At 43.1% G+C, this 20,158-nt stretch overlaps 1 protein-coding gene across 6 annotated transcripts in view; it reads left to right on the top strand.

Moving 5' to 3' along the window:
- hycc1 (hyccin PI4KA lipid kinase complex subunit 1) overlaps positions 1 to 20,158 on the top strand; it is a 70,329-nt gene that overhangs the window by 7,067 nt on the left and 43,104 nt on the right. For 4 of the 6 annotated variants that reach the window (XM_048560509.2, XM_048560526.2, XM_048560499.2 and 1 more), the window contains exons 2-3: positions 17,077 to 17,201; positions 18,296 to 18,350. In XM_048560509.2, coding sequence (XP_048416466.1) covers positions 17,176 to 17,201; positions 18,296 to 18,350 — 81 coding nt within the window. In that variant the 5' untranslated portion in view covers positions 17,077 to 17,175. Of the gene's footprint in view, positions 1 to 17,076; positions 17,202 to 18,291; positions 18,351 to 20,158 lie in introns of those variants that run through there. The other 2 variants (XM_048560537.2, XM_048560518.2) reach the window with 1 other exon arrangement.

The following is a 20,158-nucleotide window of genomic DNA, read 5'->3' as shown; positions in this document are numbered from 1 at the left end:
CAGCAGGCAGGTAACTAAGTGCTTACACATGTGGAGCATCACTCTACAAAGTCCATCTGTACGTGGCGTATTGCACAGTGATGCTCTCCCTTCAGTCTAAATGGGGTCATTCTTATATGCACAAACTTGTTCCTTTAGTCATGTAGATAGGCTAGTACAATTAGTCAATTCCCCAGTCACATGTCTTAGCAACAATACTTTTTCCATCCTTCCGCTTTTTTCTATTTCACAATTCTCAGAAAAACCAAAGAGAGTCCTTTATCATTTTGCCATACTATACAACCGTCTTCTCAACCCCCTCCCCTCCCATTATCTCATTACCTCCTTTAATCACTTCATGGTAACTAACCAGACGGGAGGTGAAAAAGGTGCAGCCAGCTTACTCATAATCTTACAGCCAGTATTTAAGCAAGTTATCAACACACAACATACAATGGTTAAAAGAAGAATTGAGACCATGCAGTAGATAGGATACCCAGGATCCTCCCAGTAGCCACCCTAAGCAGCTATCTCCTTGTCTAGGACCTTGCCTAAAATCATCTAACTGCTTTTTAATAGACTGAATGGCATGGGTTGTGTTATACGATTTGTCCGTAACACGGGTGATGCATTTGTCTCCCACTATAGTACATACTTCCCCTTGTTGAGCCAACTGATAATCCATAGCATACCTAGTCTGTTGTATGTATAGTCTCAGTTCTGACAGCTCCTTTATTAACAGCTTCCAGTCCTGCTACAGTCTTGTTTCCCAGGGTGGTTAATCCACAAATAAGGTAGCTTCTATTTTTGGCACTAATTACTCCCACTGCTCCCCCCAGAGACAGGGCCCCCAGGATCCCGTAGCCAAGCGAAGACCCCAGTGTTACCGGGTCCTTCCAATCTGCACAGAATTGTTCACTAATGGCACGGGTCACTACCTTCCTACAGGTGTGTCCTCGCTGAGGGCATGGGACAGTAAGTGGTCCAATAATGCCAACTGCAAAGAGGACTGGAAGGGTCAGTGTGGCTGTCGTGTACATCCCATTAAGGAGGAGCACAAAGCCTTTCTTGGCTCAGTAGCATTTGACCCCCTGATTATTTTTCTGCATGAACTGTTCGTGCCGCCAGTTCCCTGGCTGGCTGGAGTCTCCACCTGACTCCACCAGTTGGTAGGTATCAAACGGATATGTCCAGGTGGCTGAACTAATGTGTCCCATTACATTGTCCACAAATAAACTGTCTACCTGCAGTTATGTTAAGACATCTTTGCTCATTGCAAATGCATGTAAACAGGACTTTGTTCACTTGGCAATGTTGGTGGGGGCACTGCCTGTGCTCACATGTGTTCTTGGGGACTAGAGCATATGCGCATCCCTATCTCTGTCCTGAGAAGCAAAGCTGGCAACTTAGCAGGTTCGAACATGTTGTGCCGTTCTTTCGAGTTCCTGTACAACTAGGGGTCTGTATCCTGTTTGAGTTTATCAGCTCTACACATTTCCCGTGAATACCTCTGTCAGTATGTACCAGTTTGGCTGACACAAGGGGATGTCAGTCGTGTATAGGTCGAAGGGGGACCGTCCGGGGTGGCTACGAACATGGCCTCAACTGACTGAGCAGTGCGGTTTCCATATAAATGGATATGAGTCTTATAAAACAAATTGTCCTCTAGGCCCAATGCTGTAAAGGTGGCCATGACAATGGAAAGTCCAGTAGCAGTCTTTAGTCCTTCTATGGGGCCCATTGTAAACAATCACGCAGGTGAATCCAGTTGCTAATTCCCTGAACTTAGACTGCCGTTGGTGTTTGCAGGAGTATCTGGAATGGTCTTTTCCACCTTGGTCCAAGCTTGTGGCAGTCCCAGTTCTTGATCAACACAAGGTCCCCCGTTTGCAGTCTGGGAGATTCCTTCTGGTTGTTTGAGTCTTGATCTGTTGCTTGCAGCGGTGGTCCGAAGGCATTCTTTACCTGTGAGTGGAGAAACTTTAAAGAGGAGGTTAGCTGCTGAAAGTATATTTGCATTTCCTCTCCATGATATTCAGGTCTACCTGGGCAGGTGGGCCTGTGTCGGCGTCCCAAGGGGTTCTATTAGGTCGGCCATAAATTATCTCTGCGGCTGATAAAACTGTAGTTGAATGGGATTAATTCTCAAATGGTATAAAGCTAAAGGCAGGACTTTTAGCCAATTGAGACTGGTCTTGGACATTAATTTAGTCAGTTTAATCATAAGGGTTCCATTTTCCCTTTTCACTATTCCTGCTGCTTGTGGATGTTAAGTACAATGGAATTGCTGCTGGATATGCAGTACCTCACATAGCTCTCTGTTGATCTTCCCTACAAAGTGGGGCCCATTGTCTGAACTAATCTGAGGCACCCCAATCGATGGTATGATTTCTGTCAGTAGTAATTTTACCACTGTCGAGGCTTTTATTATTAGTGTTTGGGAAGGCCTGGATCCATCCAATAAACAAATCAACAACAAGACAATACTTTATAGCAATGTACATGTGGAAATTCAATAAAATCAAGCTCAATGTACTCAAATGGACCACCTGGCCAAGGGGGTTTTCTCTGCCACGCACCGCACTCCTTGGCCAGCATTATTCTTCTGGCATGTTAGACATGATTGGACATGGGTTTGGGCTGCCTCAGCCAATAGAGGGTCCCATCAGGTGTGTAGCATGATATTACTAGTTCTCTCCTTGCCAAGGTGAGTATCAGTATGAAGACAGTCAATAAGCAATGGCAGCAAGCCATCAGGTAATCACTTGGCCAACCGGAGTGACCCAGAGGCCTTTTGATGCAGAGCGCAAGCACCCAAGCGTCTTCCATATCTGTTTTTCCGAATCAGGGGCATCCCCCTTGTAAATGCTGCACAGTGACAATGTCTGGCATGCCTGTTGTTTTCGAAGCAGGTGAACGATTTTAGATCCTGCCGGTTCTTAGAGGATACAGTAGACTTGCAAGCTGTTGTAGCTTCTTTGGCAGCTTGATCAGCTCTAGCATTGCCCTTACTGACATCTGTATCATTGAGGACATGGGCAGCACATCTCATTCTGGCCAATTGCTTGGGGAGGAGGATGGCTTTGAGAAGGTTTTATATGTACAGTGAGTTCTGAATGGGCGATCCCGAGGGAGGTGAGGAACCTTCACTGGGACCAAAGCTGGCCAAAATCATGGACCACGCCAAAGGTATATCGTGAGTCAGTACATATGTTAGCCGATTTCCTGGTGGCTAAGATACAGGCTCATGCTTAAGGCAAGAAGTTCTGCTTTCTGGGCGGATACAGGAGGATCGAAAGGGGCTGATTCTAAGGTGGTCGTGTAATCCACAACAGCATAGCCTGATAGGGGAACTCCTGAAGGTGATATTGAAGAACTACCATCTACAAAGAATATAAGATCCGGTGTCGGCCATGGGGCGTCTGAAAGGTTCAATCGAGGGGAGGTCAGAAAATGATTGCACAAAAGGCAATCATGGTGGTGGGGGGGTGGTTCCTGAAGTTCATCAGATGGGCCACTCCGGGAAGGTGGCAGTAAAGGCTGCTGGCCCTGGGATTGGGGTGGGGTGCACTGACAACAGGGTTAGGGTATATGGTATGGTAGTGATAGTGGAGCATTGGGTGACCCTCGCCAATCCTCCTCTTGTTCATCAGTCATTATCCTGAAATAACATGGGCAGGCCAGACATGTCAGGAGGTACCTCGTTTTTATTTCTGTAAGTTAATTCAGCCTGGCGTTTCATTCCTAATTCTTCAGTCTGCTTTTCCTTTCTTAACCTCTCTTCCCTTTCCCTAGTCATATCATAATCCTCACTGTCACTTCAGTATCTCCCAAGAATTGGGATTTCCTGCATGATCACAAACACTAAATCCCTATGTGACGTGCATTATCTTCCCAACTTGCCAGTTTAGATTTGTTGGTTATTTCCTCCGCAGTCTTTCTCCATGTGGATATCCAAGTTTTCCGTTTTTGTCCCCGTATTACGTTCCCAAATTGCTGCTTCTGCTTTTGTGCATTTGTCTACATCCCAAGCTCCCCCCTGTTGGCCAAATTTCATTTCCCAATTTGTTATTAAGGCATGCTGACAGATGTCTGAACCGCTCCTCATCCATATGTCCATGTGGACGTACATGGAATAGTGTAGGTTAGATGGGCTTCAGATTGGTACGACAGGTCGGCACAACATCGAGGGCCGAAGGGCCTGTACTGTGCTGTAATGTTCTATGTTCATCCTCAGGATTATCTCGGCACATTCTGTGTAGGGGAGTTCCGTTGCTGGATTGTCCAAGGTTCCCTATTTTAGCACTTTTACATTTTTACTTATTTCTACATACTACACCAATATCCTCTAGTCTCAGCCCCCACTTCAGGGCCCTGACCTTCACATGGGGGATTTCCCCTCTTAACCAGTCTAAGGCAGGGTGGTTGAGACAGACAGACACTGCAATTATCCTATACTTATCCTATATGTATACTTTTCGGAACACTTATTCTCCACGCGAGGCCCCACCTTCCTTAATTAATTTTACCTGCTAACCTCCTGAATTTTTTTTCTCACTTCCCCCGCTGCCGGGGGACTCAAACCTCCAGTGTTTAAACGCAACTCCTGCTGAACGCATTTCCCCCTACCCTGGATTTAAGGTCTGTTAATGCCCAAGCGTATAAATGTTGAGTTACCGTCAATACAGAGACCACTGGGACGAGGGGTCGACCGAATGTTAGATTAAACAGAGAGGTCAAGGCAAATCTTACCTTGTGGGCCCACCTGTCTTGCGCCAGCGGAACAAGGGCAATCACTTACTCAGCCCTGTTAGGAACTCTGTGTATATTGGTATCCCATCCTCATTGCCAAATTGTCAATTTGAGTTCTTTTCACACTTGAAACAAATGCATAGCATCAGCAGGCAGGTAACTGGCAGTAACATGTATTTAACTAAGTGCTTACACGTGGAGCATCACTCTACAAAGTCCATCTGTACGTGGCGTATTGCACAGTGATGCTCTCCCTTCAGTCTAAACGGGGTCATTCTTATATGCACAAACTTTGCTCCTTAATCACGTAGACAGGCTAGTACAATTAGTCAATTCCCCAGTCACATGTCTTAGCAACAATACTTTTTTCATCCTTCCCTCTTTCTATTTCACAGTTCTCAGAAAAACCAAAGGAGTCCTTTTGCCACACTATGCAGCCGTCCTCTCAACCCCCCTCATTATCTCACCCATCAATCCTGGAAAAGTGAAATCATCACAGCCTGGGTGACTAAGGATTGCTTTCTCATCAGAGATAGATGACTGGTGGTGATTTAACTGGAGGGTTGTGGGTAGTGGTGAAAAGGCATTGGGAAGTATTCTGGTTGCCATCCTATTACGCACTGAATCTGAATGCTAGCTATTGTGACAGAGATAATGGGAACTGCAGATGCTGGAGAATCTGAGATAAGTGTGAAGCTGGATGAACACAGCAGGCCAAGTAGCATCTTAAGAGCTCAAGCTGACGTTTCGGGCCTCGACCCTTCATGAAGGGTCGAGGCCCGAAATGTCAGCTTTTGTGCTCCTAAGATGCTACTTGGCCTGCTGTGTTCATCCAGCTTCACACTTTGTTATGCCAGTTATTGTGATTTAGGCACAAGAAGCCTCCAATACCTAATTGCTGTAGCTTCCGTAATCTTTGGTCATGTAAATAATATTTGAATTCCATATTTTTCTTGCCAAAGTGTGTAATTTCACATTTTCCCACACTGTATCCTATCTGCCAAGTTCTTTTCTATTTGCATAACCTGCATATATCACTCTGTCGATTCCTTTACGTTCTAACTATTTGCCGTCTCACCTAGTTTTGTCATTGTGCATTTGCTTCCATTACCAAAGTCTTTCTTTATAATAATTGTAAAGATATTGCAATTTGCTATCCTGAAAGTTCCATACTTAGCCTGTTGTCTATTTGTTAGTCAATCCTCAATCCACATGAACATTACTACCCCAAGGCAATTGCTTTTACCTTTATGTAGCCTTGTGTGGTCGTCTATTGAATGTCTTTCTGGAAAATCAAATCTACTGGTTCTCCTTTTTTATCCACACTGCTACTTCAAGCTATCCTAAAAGATTCAACTATGGAGGTGTGTATTTAAATAAGTTTTTAAACAAGTTTAAAACAGTTCAAATTTCTCGGCAGAAATGAATAGTAGAATTTGTTGCAGAAGGTAATCATTCTAAAACGATTAATGTTGGAGACCGCAGTAAGTCCCAGCTTATCTGGTGGTTATGCAGCCTTGAGAAATATGCCAATGTGGACTCATGGCCTCATTGTCTCTGTTCCCATTGCTGTCCTGCAAGAAACTTCTTGTGAAGACAAGTGCATATTCATATGACTGACTAGTCGTCCGGCATTTATGACTTGACTAAGTAGGCTCTCAGACCCAGTGGCCTCCAGGGACACAGCAGAAATTCACTGGATTCACAATCCTGAGGTGATGGATTAAAATTATCCCTTGCTATTCTTATTTTTTCCATCAGCAGGCAGCATCTGTTGCTGTGATGCTATTGGGTTTTTCAGGGTAGAAAGGAGGATAGGTGATGCCATAGTACTCCGAACATTAGTGCTTAATTTTGGTTCTGGAGAACGTAACGGAATTATGGGTGGAATAGAGGCCAAGACACCAGTTCAGTGCAGTTTCTGCACAATGATACTTTTGAATAATCCGATGACTCTATCATTTCAAATCTTAGCCCTATCTTAGTTTTTGTATGATCTGCATTCAAGTTGTTAAACCTTGTTTTGAATTGAAACCTTTTTATTTTTATGTATCAGATACTTTTAAGAATCTATAATGGCCCAGACTTGGTGCAGCCACGACAGACTGCTTTTGAGTCTCATCTGTTGTAAAATTATTTCATGTTTTGCATCTGAATGTATTCCGTGTTCAGTTTCGATGCCAGGCTGTAGTGTGGCCATGAGAGTTCCTACTTCCAAATTTTCCCAGTCACTTTGATTTAAATGACATGATAATCTGGAATACATGTCCTAATTTGTCAGCCGTCTGACCACTCACTAGCCAGTTTTGCTCAAAACTGAAGTTAGAAAAGCTCATTTTCAGTGGCTGGCTTCCTACTTTTGAGTTTAAGATTAGAAAGAGATGAAAATGATTGATATTTATGCATGTGCTCCCCTACGTTGTATTGGGGGGAGGTGTGGGGTGGGAACCAAGATGTGGCTCTGGGGGAAAGGGGTATGAAGGTAAGGAAGACAACAATCAGACAGACATAATGTAGTCTAGTGAAGTTATGGAATTCAACATTTGAGACCGTTTTAGACTGCAAACTGCCTATGTGGAAAATAGGGGCCGCACCTTGAGCTTGCGTTATGCTTTGGTGGAACTAGTACCAAGACCAGACTTGAATTCAAGATTAAAAACTGAAGCAACTGTGGATGCTATAAATGAGGAACAAAAACAAAGTTGCTGGAAAAGCTCAGCAGGCCTTGTAGCCTCTGTGAAGGAAGAAATGAGTTAGTTTTGGGTCTGGTGACCCTTACTCAGAACTGTTTCAATTCAAGATGTTAATTAAACTCAGATTCCATGAGTTGTGATGAGAGTTTGAACCCATGCCCTGAAGCATTTAGATGTGCCTTGATTTAATAACCACTGGTTATTGTACTAAGGGAGTGAAAAATGAGCACACTATCACCACTGTTTTAGTTTGAGCCTGAATTGGAAATACTTCAGTGCCTAAAGTGGTAATGTTAAGAATTGAATTCGATTTTAAAACCTGAAACTTCAAATTCCACAATCTGTCATGATCAGGTTCCCAGAACTTCTTCAAAAATATTTTAAGCTTTTGTGAAGAGATCGAATAAATTTTGATACTTGACCTGTATAGAGCCAGAATTGCTGATGCGTTTCATCCCTGTCATCCCAAAACTGGAATATATACTTACTCTTGTCGTTATTAACATCTTTTTAATCAAATCTATCAGAAAATTTGTCTTAAATATTTATAAATGGCTGCTAAATAGTTCCTTTTGAATAATTGAAGTTGTCCTTGGTCCCACTGTTTTTGGTTTTGCTTTTTCTGAAATACAGCTGTCCAGACTTTGTTTGTTTAGAATATGTGAATTGGAATTCTAGTTATTAACATCAATGCAGTAACGTGTAACTAATTTTCACTGAATGCAATTTCTGTTTAAAATTCCAAAGTGGACAGTTTTTCATTTAAGGTTTTCCCCCTTGATAGACTTTAGTTACAAGGCCTTCTCAACTTCTTTCAGTTTCACAGTTTAAAGCTGCAAAGCCTTGCCACTTAATTTGGCAGCATTACTGACCATATATTTTTATTTAAAAATGACCTGATATCTACATTGTATTCAGTTCCCAGAACATTAGACTTTCAAGTCTCTTCACCTTGATCTCCTACAACATATGCCTTTCAGCAAATTAGTGGTGCAATGGAAAAATGTCTGAGATTTATATATCCAATTTACAAAACTAGCTTTTAATGATTTATCAATCTCGTTTTATTTTGCAGTAGTAGAGCATGAGCTATGTGAACAAAGATGGCTGCTGGGAAGAATTTTTTTCCTCTAAATGAGCAGTTTGTAAATGATGATTTCTGATGTGCTGGTTTGGTGGCTTTCAAATGTCCTTTGTGCTCTCACATTGTAAGCTTTTTGCCTATACCCTATATTTGGTGTTATCTATTTTGCTACCTTTTTTGATTTTTGTTTTTCTCTCAAAATACTTGTTCTTTGTATACGGGCATTAGTGGCTAGGCCCATCCCTATGATCTGTTCCTTCTTGACAGAACTGAGTCACTCCAAACAGCGTTTCTTCATAGGAAATAAAAGAAAGTAATGTAACTGAGCTCACCCAAGCATTTTAAGAGTAGATGGTATGTAATTTGGTAAGATTTTGTACTAACTTAACAAATCTAGGGTTGCAAACCTTTGATAATAAAATGTGAGGCTGGATGAACACAGCAGGCCAAGCAGCATCTCAGGAGCACAAAAGCTGACGTTTCGGGCCTAGACCCTTCATCAGAGACCCTCTCTGATGAAGGGTCTAGGCCCGAAACGTCAGCTTTTGTGCTCCTGAGATGCTGCTTGGCCTGCTGTGTTCATCCAGCCTCACATTTTATTATCTTGGAATCTCCAGCATCTGCAGTTCCCATCATCTCTGATACTTGCAAACCTTTGAGATTCATTATCAATCAATTAATTGTTTTAAACGATATGGGGGAATTAATAGTTTAATGTCACTTTGCTATGAACTACACCATTGATTTTGGGTTTGGGGGAGAATGACTGACTACCTGCAAATTGGAAAGAATGGTGTTGCTGATAATTTGAAATAAAATATTTGCAATGTATTAAATACTTAAAACAATGTCTAATTAACTTATTTTGTGATTTAATGGGCTTTGAGCTCTGCCCACGCATGCTCATGTACGTGGGTTGTTGCTGAGTGCGTTAACTTGATATGGAATGGGAGGTTATAAACAGGAGTCCAGTCTTTTTCCTGAACTGATTCTGGAGCAGCCAATTAAATTGCAAACAACCTGTTGTTTTGTTGTGCAAAGGGGAAAAATGGTTAGCAACAAATGTTTGATCAATGTATGTCTTCTCCCTGGCATTGCTGTCTTTTGCAAAGAGCCATTGATTTTTGCAGTCACAGTCGTGATAGATAAAATTTCAACAAATTTACTTATCTCAAGCCTTTCCGGTTTATTCACTCAATATGCATATGTGCAGTTATCTTTTGCATTTTGATACCTGTATAGGCTTTCAATTTTAAGCAGGAAAATGTGGTGTGAGATGACTTGCCAGGTACCAAATTTGATTGGGATAATAATACACACACTGAATGATATATGGAGATGGTGCTTTTTCTCCTTTTTTCCTGGGAGTAGCCATGCATTGATATGGGCACCCGCAAGGCCCCAGCTATGCCTGCCTCTTTGTAGGTTACGTGGAACAGTCCCTCTTCTGCACCTACACAGGCCCCAAACCCCACCTCTTCCTCCGGTACATTGATGACTGTATCGGCGCCGCCTCTTGCTCCCCAGAGGAGCTCGAACAGTTCATCCACTTCACCAACACCTTCCACCCCAACCTTCAGTTCACCTGGGCCATCTCCAGCACATCCCTCACCTTCCTGGACCTCTCAGTCTCCATCTCAGGCAACCAGCTTGTAACTGATGTCCATTTCAAGCCCACCGACTCCCACAGCTACCTAGAATACACCTCCTCCCACCCACCCTCCTGCAAAAATTCCATCCCCTATTCCCAATTCCTCCGCCTCCGCCGCATCTGCTCCCACGATGAGGCATTCCACTCCCGCACATCCCAGATGTCCAAGTTCTTTAAGGACCGCAACTTCCCCCCACAGTGATCGAGAACGCCCTTGACCGCGTCTCCCGTATTTCCCGCAACACATCCCTCACACCCCGCCCCCGCCACAACCGCCCAAAGAGGATCCCCCTCGTTCTCACACACCACCCTACCAACCTCCGGATACAACGCATTATCCTCCGACACTTCCGCCATTTACAATCCGACCCCATCCCCTCCCCGTCAGCTTTCCGGAGAGACCACTCTCTCCGTGACTCCCTTGTTCGCTCCACACTGCCCTCCAACCCCACCACACCCGGCACATTCCCCTGCAACCGCAGGAAATGCTACACCTGTCCCCACACCTCCTCCCTCACCCCCATCCCAGGCCCCAAGATGACATTCCACATTGGCAGATGTGCAGGTGAACCTCTGCTTAATGTGGTATGCTGCATCCACTGTACCCGGTGCGGCTTCCTCTACATTGGGGAAACCAAGCGGAGGCTTGGGGACCGCTTTGCAGAACACCTCCGCTCAGTTCGCAACAAACAACTGCACCTCCCAGTCGCAAACCATTTCCACTCCCCCTCCCATTCTCTAGATGACATGTCCATCATGGGCCTCCTGCAGTGCCACAATGATGCCACCTGAAGGTTGCAGGAACAGCAACTCATATTCCGCCTGGGAACCCTGCAGCCATATGGTATCAATGTGGACTTCACCAGTTTCAAAATCTCCCCTTCCCCTACTGCATCCCTAAACCAGCCCAGTTCGTTCCCCTCCCCCCACTGCACCACACAACCAGCCCAGCTCTCCACCCCCCCCCCCCCCCCCCCCCCACCCACCCACTGCATCCCAAAACCAGTCCAACCTGTCTCTGCCTCCCTAACCGGTTCTTCCTCTCACCCATCCCTTCCTCCCACCCCAAGCCACACCCCCAGCTACCTACTAACCTCATCCCACCTCCTTGACCTGTCCGTCTTCCCTGGACTGACCTATCCCCTCCCTACCTCCCCACCTACACTCTCTCCACCTATCTTCTTTTCTCTCCATCTTCGGTCCACCTCCCCCTCTCTCCCTATTTATTCCAGTTCCCTCTCCCCATCCCCCTCTCTGATGAAGGGTCTAGGCCCGAAACGTCAGCTTTTGTGCTCCTGAGATGCTGCTTGGCCTGCTGTGTTCATCCAGCCGCACATTTTATTATTTTGGAATTCTCCAGCATCTGCAGTTCCCATTATCTCTATCATTGATAGGTGTTTTTTTTTCGAAAACTGGATTAAAATGTGCAAGAGCTTTTTAAAACCAATATTTGAAAGGTCTGCTTTCCCTCCATGTGGTCCCTCCCAACTGCACTTGACCTGTTCATAGAGAACTGTCAATGGTGGGATGATCATCCAGAGGATCATTTAGCTGCAATTTCTGCCACCTTCAGCAAGATGCCCCCCCACCCCCCCGAGACTTGTTCCCTTGCCAACATTGGTCGCTTCAATTTCTCTGACCTCACCCATTCCAACCTATCTCCCTGTGAACTCGACAGCACTTTGTGCTGTTAGCTCCAACCTGACTTTGTAATATTGCATGCTGATAAGGCTGGTGCTGTTGTTGCCTGGCTGCCACATTGCAGAGGCTGAGCGCCAGCTCTCGGGTATCTCCTATCTCCCCCGGACCATGACCCCACCATGGAACATCTGGCCATTTTGTCCACTATGGTCACTAAATTCACTTCTGGTGCCTCCAAGCTGATAGTTTCCCAACTCCACACAGCTCAGTTCTAACTCCTTTCTGAAAATCTACAAACAGGCCGGCCAGGACAGACTCTCCATTTCTGCCTGCTCCTGCCCCATTGAACTCATCCTTTCCTACCTCCAAATCAATTTTATTTTCTCCCCTAGTCCAGTCCCTTCCCATCTGTGATTCCTCTGCTTCACTTTTTAAGTATTTCTAGCTGCAGACTCTTCTTGCAGCCTCTTTATCATGGGCATGCATTCCCCCTGCATCTCCATCCCACTCCCAGAAAGGTCTCGGGATTTTCTGCTCTTTCCTGGAGCAAAGACCTGAACTGTCCCCATCCTCCTGCCAACCCCACCTGGCTGACCTCGTCCTCACCCTGAACAGTTTCCCTTTTAAATCCTGTCACTTTCTTCAGGTTAGAGGGCTGGCTATTGGTACCCACATGGGCCCCAATTATACCTGTCTCTTTGTGGGGTACAAGGAACATTCCTTGTTCCATTCCTACTTTGGCTCCCCACTCCAGTCTTTCGGTGGGATATCAGTAATATTGTTGGCACTGCTTCCTTGTCTCATCTGGAACTGGAAAAGTTGATCAATTTTGCTTCCAACTTCCACCGCGCACTGTCCTTCACCTGGTCTGTCTCTGACTTCTCCCTTTCCTTCCTTGACATCTGTTTCCATTTCTGAGGATAGGCTCATGGCCACTATTTGCTACGGATCCACTAACTCCCACAGTTACCATGACTATATAGCTTCACACTCTGCTTTCTGCAAGGACCCTATTCTGCTCTCCTAGTTTCTCCATCACATCTGATTCTGATGATGCCTACTTTGACAAAGGGGCCCCTGAAACGTCCACCTTCCTGAACCATAGCCTTCAGCCAGGTGAGACCCATCTCCTGCGCTTCGATCCTCAACCCCTTTCTTCCCTCCCATGACAGCAATGCAGTCTCTCTTGCCCTTACCTGTCATCCCCCAGCAACCACGTCCGGAGGATCGTTTAGTTGCCATTTCTGCCTCCTTCAGCAGGATGTCCCTTCCTTGTCAGTGTTTTGCCAAGACCGTTCCCTCTGGGACACAGTAGCCCATTCCTTCTTCACACTCAACACCCTACCAAAGCACCATGGCACCTCCTGGAATCGCTAAATGTGTAACACCTGCCAGTTGGCTTCCTCTCCCTCAGTATCCAAGGGCTCAAACACACCTTCCAACTGAAGCAGCATTTTATCTGTACTTCGCTCAATCTAGTTTTAGTGCGTTTGCTGCTCAGTGTGGTCTCCCCCATATTGGGGAAATGAAGCATTGACTGGTTTGCAGAACACCGCCTTTCTGTAAGGAAGACTGAGCTTCCAGTTGTTTGCCACTTGAACACACCATCCTGTTCCCTGGCCAATATCTCTGCCTCAGGCTTGTTGTAGTATTCCAGCAAAGCTCAGTGCAAGCTGGAAGAATAGCAGTCATTTCTGATTGGGAATTCTATGGCCTTCTGGATTCATATCAAATTTGACAATTTTGGAGCTTGAGGCACCTTTTCCCATGTCCTTACCCCAACTGTCCCACACCATGTCCAGACTGACCTATCCCCTCCCTACCTCCCCACCTATACTCTCCTCTCTACCTATCTTTTCTGTCCATCTTCGGTCCACCTCCCCCCTCTCCGTATTTATTCCGGAACCCTCACCCCATCCCCCTCTCTGATGAAGGGTCTAGGCCCGAAACGTCAGCTTTTGTGCTCCTGAGATGCTGCTTGGCCTGCTGTGTTCATCCAGCTTCACACTTTTTTTATTATCTTGGATTCTCCAGCATCTGCAGTTCCCATTATCATTGGAACTGTTTCAGTTGTTTTTCTTTTTCAATGTGCTGGCTGGTAGAATAATTATGAAGTTCACATCTGTGCATGAAATGATTCAATAGAATTACTTTGAATTAGTAGTGTCTTTATGCTGACAGTTTATTGCTAATTACTTATAGCTGAAGTCAAATTACTTCTGAAATAGAATGCACAGGCCAAGAAGTACTATCAAAATCTGATGGAACTTTGTTTTCTAAAATCTTAACTTTTGTGATGACTCTAGGAATGACCGGGCTTGGATCATAACAACAGCCTGGTGTACTGTGCACTTTTGGTCTTTGTATTCAGTGAGGATATGCTTGCATTGGAGCCAGTGCTGAGAATGTTCACTAGATTGATCCTTGGGGTGAACTAAAATGGCATCTTGGAGACATCCCCCTCCTTTTGCTATGCCAACTTTGCATACAAGAGCAGGGAATGCATTCCTGCGAGGAAATTCCTGAATGTTCTGCCTAGGTAAATCTTCAATTTAGTTGTATTTTCAACTTGCTATATTGCACTCCCTACTCTGTCAGTGCTGTCGTCTTTAGATTGGGAAGGCCAGATATAGATTGGGTTATTACTTTTGCAGTTCAGAGATAGCGCTATGCCAGTACACTTCCCCCGCTCCCATATCTGAAGAAGAGTCCAGATCCAAAACGTCAACTTGTCTGCTCCTCTGCTGCCTGTCATGCTATGTTTCTCAAGCGTCTGTGTGTTATCTCTACTCCTGCAGTTCATCCTGTGTTTAGTCTGCAAGTATGGCCATGAGCTTCTTATCACCTGCAATTTTAATTCTAAGCCTAACTCTCACCCTGACTTCTATGTCCTCTGCCTCCCATACCTTCCTAATGAAGTACAAGATGACCTTGAATTTTGATTTGGCACCACTTCACCTTTCAGGAATTGACCTGAAATTCAATAACTTCTGAGAACAGTCTTGTACTTTCTAGGCTTTTGGATGCACTATTCCCACCTGCCTCACCATTTGTATTTCCTGTAAACATGCTTTGATTCCTATGTCCATTATTGCTGCCTTTCACCTTTTTCTCCTTCATTGTTTATTTTTAAAATCCTGTTACATGTTTCTGTCACTGCCTATCACAGATCATCTTTTTGCTGAAAACAGGGGTGCAGTCTAAGCTTTTCATCTCACACTCATCAGAATCAAAGAACAGTAAATGTTCAAAGAACAACAGTTTGTACTGCTTATTGATTATCAAGTGGTCTCTGCCTCAGCAGGAATAGCCTATTGGCATGGATAGAAGAATGGCCAGTTAATGGAGAACAGAATAGAAATGCAAGTGTCTTGCAAGGCAGGTTGGAAAATGTAATGAATGGTGTGCCACAGGAGTGAGTGCTAGGACCTCTGTTTGCAGTTTATATAATTCTTAATCTGAAGGGATGGAAGAAACGATGGTTGCCAAATTTTCTGATCTGCCAGATGATTAAGAAAATAAATTGAATGAGAGTATAAAAATAAAGTAGCTGAAGTACAAAGATGTGGCAAATGGAATACAATGTGGAAAATTGCAAAATTGTCCAGTTTAGAAGGTAGAATGATAATCTAAATAGTGAGGTTGTAGAATCTTGATGTGGAGGGATCTAGTTGTCCTTGTGCATGAATCGCAAAAGCTCAGTCTGAAAGTACAGGTAATTAGGAAAGTCAATAAAATAACCCTGTTGATTACAAGGGAAATTGAGTACACCATAGGGAGATAATGCTTCAGCTATAGAACAGACTGGAGACATTTGCCCCTGGTGTACTGTGCACAGTTCCAGTTATTTACATCTTTCCTGACAGAAAGTGTGTTGGAAATAGTTCAGAGGTTACCAGATTAATACATTTGAAAGGTTGCTTTATGAGAAAAGGTTATACAGGCTGGACTTTTTTATCTGCTAGAGTTTTGAAGAGCAAGTGGCAACTTGATTGAAACATACAGGATTCTGAGGATATTTGACAGGATGTATATGAAGAAGATGTTTCTTATGGGAGAAGCGAGAACCAGAAATTATCATTGGCAACCCCTGATTTTCAAATGTAAAACCTATTGGGCAACAATTTTCCCTAATGTTGGGTCTCTGGAATCCTTCCTCCAAAGATGTGGAAATGGAGTCCTTGAACATTTTTAAAACCTGGTAGATTTAAGGGGGTTGAAAGTCTATTGGGGGAGGTGCAGATTCAGGTTTTTGTGGGTGCGAGTGTTCAATTTTGATCTTGCTGAATGGCAGAGAAAGCCCAAGGGGCTGAATAGCTGTCCCTACTCCTCCTCATTGACATGTATGAATATATGGAGCTTTCAACAAGCTTAAATGGGAACACAACTGTTCATTTGCTTAGAGCGAATTACTGCAGATGCAGAAACTTGTACTGAAAATAAAAAAACATGCAGTCGGAAGGTCAGTCAGTCAGTCAGTAAAAATAGTGTGTGAGCCAACACTTTGTGTCTAGATGACTCTTCAGAGCTGATGTGGAGGGAACAGCATTTATTCAGTAGTTGGAGTGGTGAAGTGCTGGGGGAGAAAGGGTGTTAATAGTCCCGATTTAAGTGACCGCAATCTGAGAATGGCAGAACAATGGTGTGTCCAACTGCCAGAACTGAAGGAACAGACAGTCCCATTCCAGTGGGAGGAAGGGAAAGGCCACAGTGACAGAAGACTACAAGTAAAGCTAAAAGGAAAGGAGAGAGTTCACAATTTGAAGGTGTTAAACTCCATATTAAGCCCAGAAGATTGTAAAGATGAAATGTTCCTCCAGTTTGCATTGTGATTCACTGGACTGTTACAGCATGTTGAGGATGGACAGGAGGGCATGCAAGCAGGATGCTGGGTCAAAATGACTGGCTACAGGCAAGTTGGGCTTCGTGCTTGTGTGGACTGGAGGTGTTCTGTAAAGTGGTCACCCAGTCTGTGTTTAGTTTCTGTAATGCAGAATAGGCCACATTAGGTGTGTTTGAATGCAGTAGACCAAATTGGAGGTGGTACAGATGAAATGATGCTTCATGTAGGAAGACTTCTGTTTTCAGGCCCTGGAATGGTGAGCAGGGAAGAGTTGAAGGGCCATGTGCTGCTCTACTTTTTCTAACTCCGGAAAAGTCGCTCAAAACTCTATCCCCTTATGGAATGCTGTGAGAGATGCATTTTTGCACTGAGTTTTGAAATATTTTTATTCATAGTTTATATACTTTATAATCAAATTATTTCTTTCTGACAGACTGAATTCAGATAACTGAACCAAATGGCCTGAATGTACCTGCTTTTGAAAATGAAGTTTCTTTGGAACTACACTTCACCGTAATTGCGGGTTTTTTGAATGGCATATTCCTTCATCCTACTGAGGTAAGGGTTTTAATTGTATAATGTAGAATAAAAAGATATTTGTAATTATAAGGTATCAGTTGTCTAATTGATTTGCACAGTGAAAAGCTTGGTGGGTTTTGAACTGTAGTGTCAACCTGAAGATTACATAAGATGTTTCTGAAGTCCTGAGAATACTTCAAACCTCAGTAAAGATAAAATACTCATGTTAGAAGCAGACTGGCATCCAAAACCTGGTTTTAAAATTTTAGCAGTATTAATGTTGCTGGAGACTTCGGTTTTCTTGGCCAGGAGTGTTGCCGTAAAATAACCTTTAATCGTGCTTTCTTATGCCATGTGCTATTCTATTGTATTTAATTTTAAGGCTGCAGAAGGACTTTGTAATCTGTGTGTTTCTGAAATAGCTTATTTATAATTGATTTAAAATCAGCCACTATCTGCATGTATTAAGCATAGAAAAGCTTTGAGAAAATTGCAGGATTTACAAGGAATACACTGGGATTATTTAATTTGTTTGTAATGAGTGAAAAGTAACCGTTCACCTTTTGTGGTAATTATTAAAATGATTGTGCAAGTTTCCAAAATTTGGTGTAACATTAACCAAGGCTCTTAACACTTGTTTGAGACAATGCTTCTGAACTGACTTGTTACAATATATTTTTGCAACTAGTGCTTGCACACCTATCTAATTCCAAGGTTTTGCCTTTTGGTGCCCTTGTTTGTTTTAATTTATTAGTTGCATTTATGTGAAAACTGTGTTTTCAGGTATCTGACATTCATCTGTTCTCTCTGCATGTTTGAATGTGTTGACTTTATGGTTTTTTGCTGTGCTATCTGACTTCTGAGGAAGGATCTCAACTCAAAACATTAACTTTCCTGCTTCTCTGCTGCCTGGCCTGCTGTGTTCCTCCAGCTCCACATGTTTGCAGCTATTTGGTTCAGTTCCTACCAATATTAAATAAGCGAGGAGCAATAAGGCACTTCTATTCTGTAATTATGGGACAGTTTTGTGCCAAGTTTAAAATTCTTCCAATTTTACTCCTTTTGTCATGTCTTATTAGGTTAATGCCATTATTTTAAGTGTCTTTCTAATTTTGGCTTTTACTTTAAGGTAGAAAGATGTTGGCTACAGACAAAGGAGTGGTTGAGGAGTGGCTTTCAGAGTTTAAGGTACAATTCTCATTATTTTAGTACTAATGTTTAAATAAATAGTCTAATGTATTTGTTGCTATTATTTTTACTTAATGTGTAAGTAGCACTGTGTCCACATGCATGAAGTACAGCTTTTCCTGAATGCTGAACTTGGAGAATTTTGGTGTCAATTGAAGAGGTGCAATATGTTTTAAGAATGAGAGCTCATATCTAGAGACATAGATCAAACAACTGGTTTTAAATTTATGTAATAACAAGATTCTAAAATGGTGGGGTTGGGGGGCCTCTTTCTAAGATCATTTTAGCTGGTAGTTTTGACGAGCTGTTTGCAATTTCTGGAGAACGGTGTTCAAGGAGGAGATAATGCTAGTAGGAAATCTTACCTTGTTAGATGACCAGCTAAGGAAGCCTACAAGAATTGGTTTTGAATACACTTGTGTAAATGTGCAAAGTATGCTGATTTAATGTTACAAATGCAAACAGCCATGTGGAAATATGGTTACAGTGGTAAAAATTGAAATAATGTTTCAAAATAGTGAGGATTAGACGATGCTTGATGTTGAGTACAGATAGGGAAAGAAAAAGGTATGAATATTGATTTAGGAAGGGCACTAATGTTGGAAATAGAGGATCTTCATGAAGATATGTTGAAGCAACAAGGGTTTAGTCTGGCTTTGGCGGGGGGTGGGGGGGGCTGTGGGCAGGTGAGGTTGTTGGGTGGGGTTGATTGGGGTGACTGGGAGGTAGTTGAGTGAAGAAATTTGTAGGGAATTCAGTGTAAAGAATTGTGTAGTAGAGGTACTAATTACCCAAAAAAACTAAGAGAAAAGATGATGAGAGAATTTGAGTGTCCTGGGGAAGTTTACTTCTTCCTTAACCACTATTTCCGTCTAATTCTGAACATGCCAGACATGCCAGATCTCATGTTAGAGAATGAAAGCAGGTGGAACAAACGGCCGTAGGAGAATGGTGAATATGGGCAATCATTGTTTCATAGCGTTTAGATAAATAATAGAGAAGAGCAAGAAACAGCCTGAAGTAGAACTTCAGACTTGGAAGTGTGCTAACTTCCAAGGGATGAGAGGCCATTTTCTAAAGTTAAAATGAAACCAAGGTTTTAAAGGAACAAATATTTAAGATGTTTCAAGTGCATGCTAGGTACATTGCCACAAGGCAGAAGTACAGGAGTCAAACCCAGAACTCCTTGCATGAACTAGACAGTGACTATGATAAAACATAAGGTATACTATGGATGAAAGTTGAATTCTTGAAGCATTAACTAGCCATACAAGTTGAAAAGACAGCAAAAGAAAAATTAAGATGATCAAACAGGAATGAGAATGGCATGTTAAATTGGATTCCAAAAATCACCTGCTTACTTAAATAGTAACAAGTGAAGCTGTTCCTAATTGGAGTCAAAGTATAATGTGCACTTAGAGGTTCAAGGCAAGGCTCGAATAGGAGGCTGGGATACTTTATGCTCATGCTTACTAAGGGAGAGGGATCTGACAAATTACAAGAAACTGAGGTGGTAGAAATTACCAATAGTGAAAATTGATTGGAAGGGTGCACTTCAAAAACTGACTATTCTTGGGGCAAATAGTTTGCTTTGTCCAAACAACTTTGCTTTCATATCCCCCAACTCTTGATATTGGTATAATAGAGAACAAATTCTTGCTCATATCCTTATGAGTAACCACTCATTTGAGGTCCTGGTTTCATGTAGTGTGCTGACGATTACTTAACACTATATTATATCAACTTAACTTGTCAGATTACTTCAGTTCAAAATTGCTTTAATCAGTGTTTAGCTTTGCATAATCCTA

This window comes from Stegostoma tigrinum, chromosome 2, assembly GCF_030684315.1.
Source record: "Stegostoma tigrinum isolate sSteTig4 chromosome 2, sSteTig4.hap1, whole genome shotgun sequence".
Classification (NCBI taxonomy): Eukaryota; Metazoa; Chordata; class Chondrichthyes; order Orectolobiformes; family Stegostomatidae; genus Stegostoma; species Stegostoma tigrinum.
Note: the sequence above shows the minus strand (reverse complement) of the source record. Positions and strands in the feature narration are given on the sequence as shown.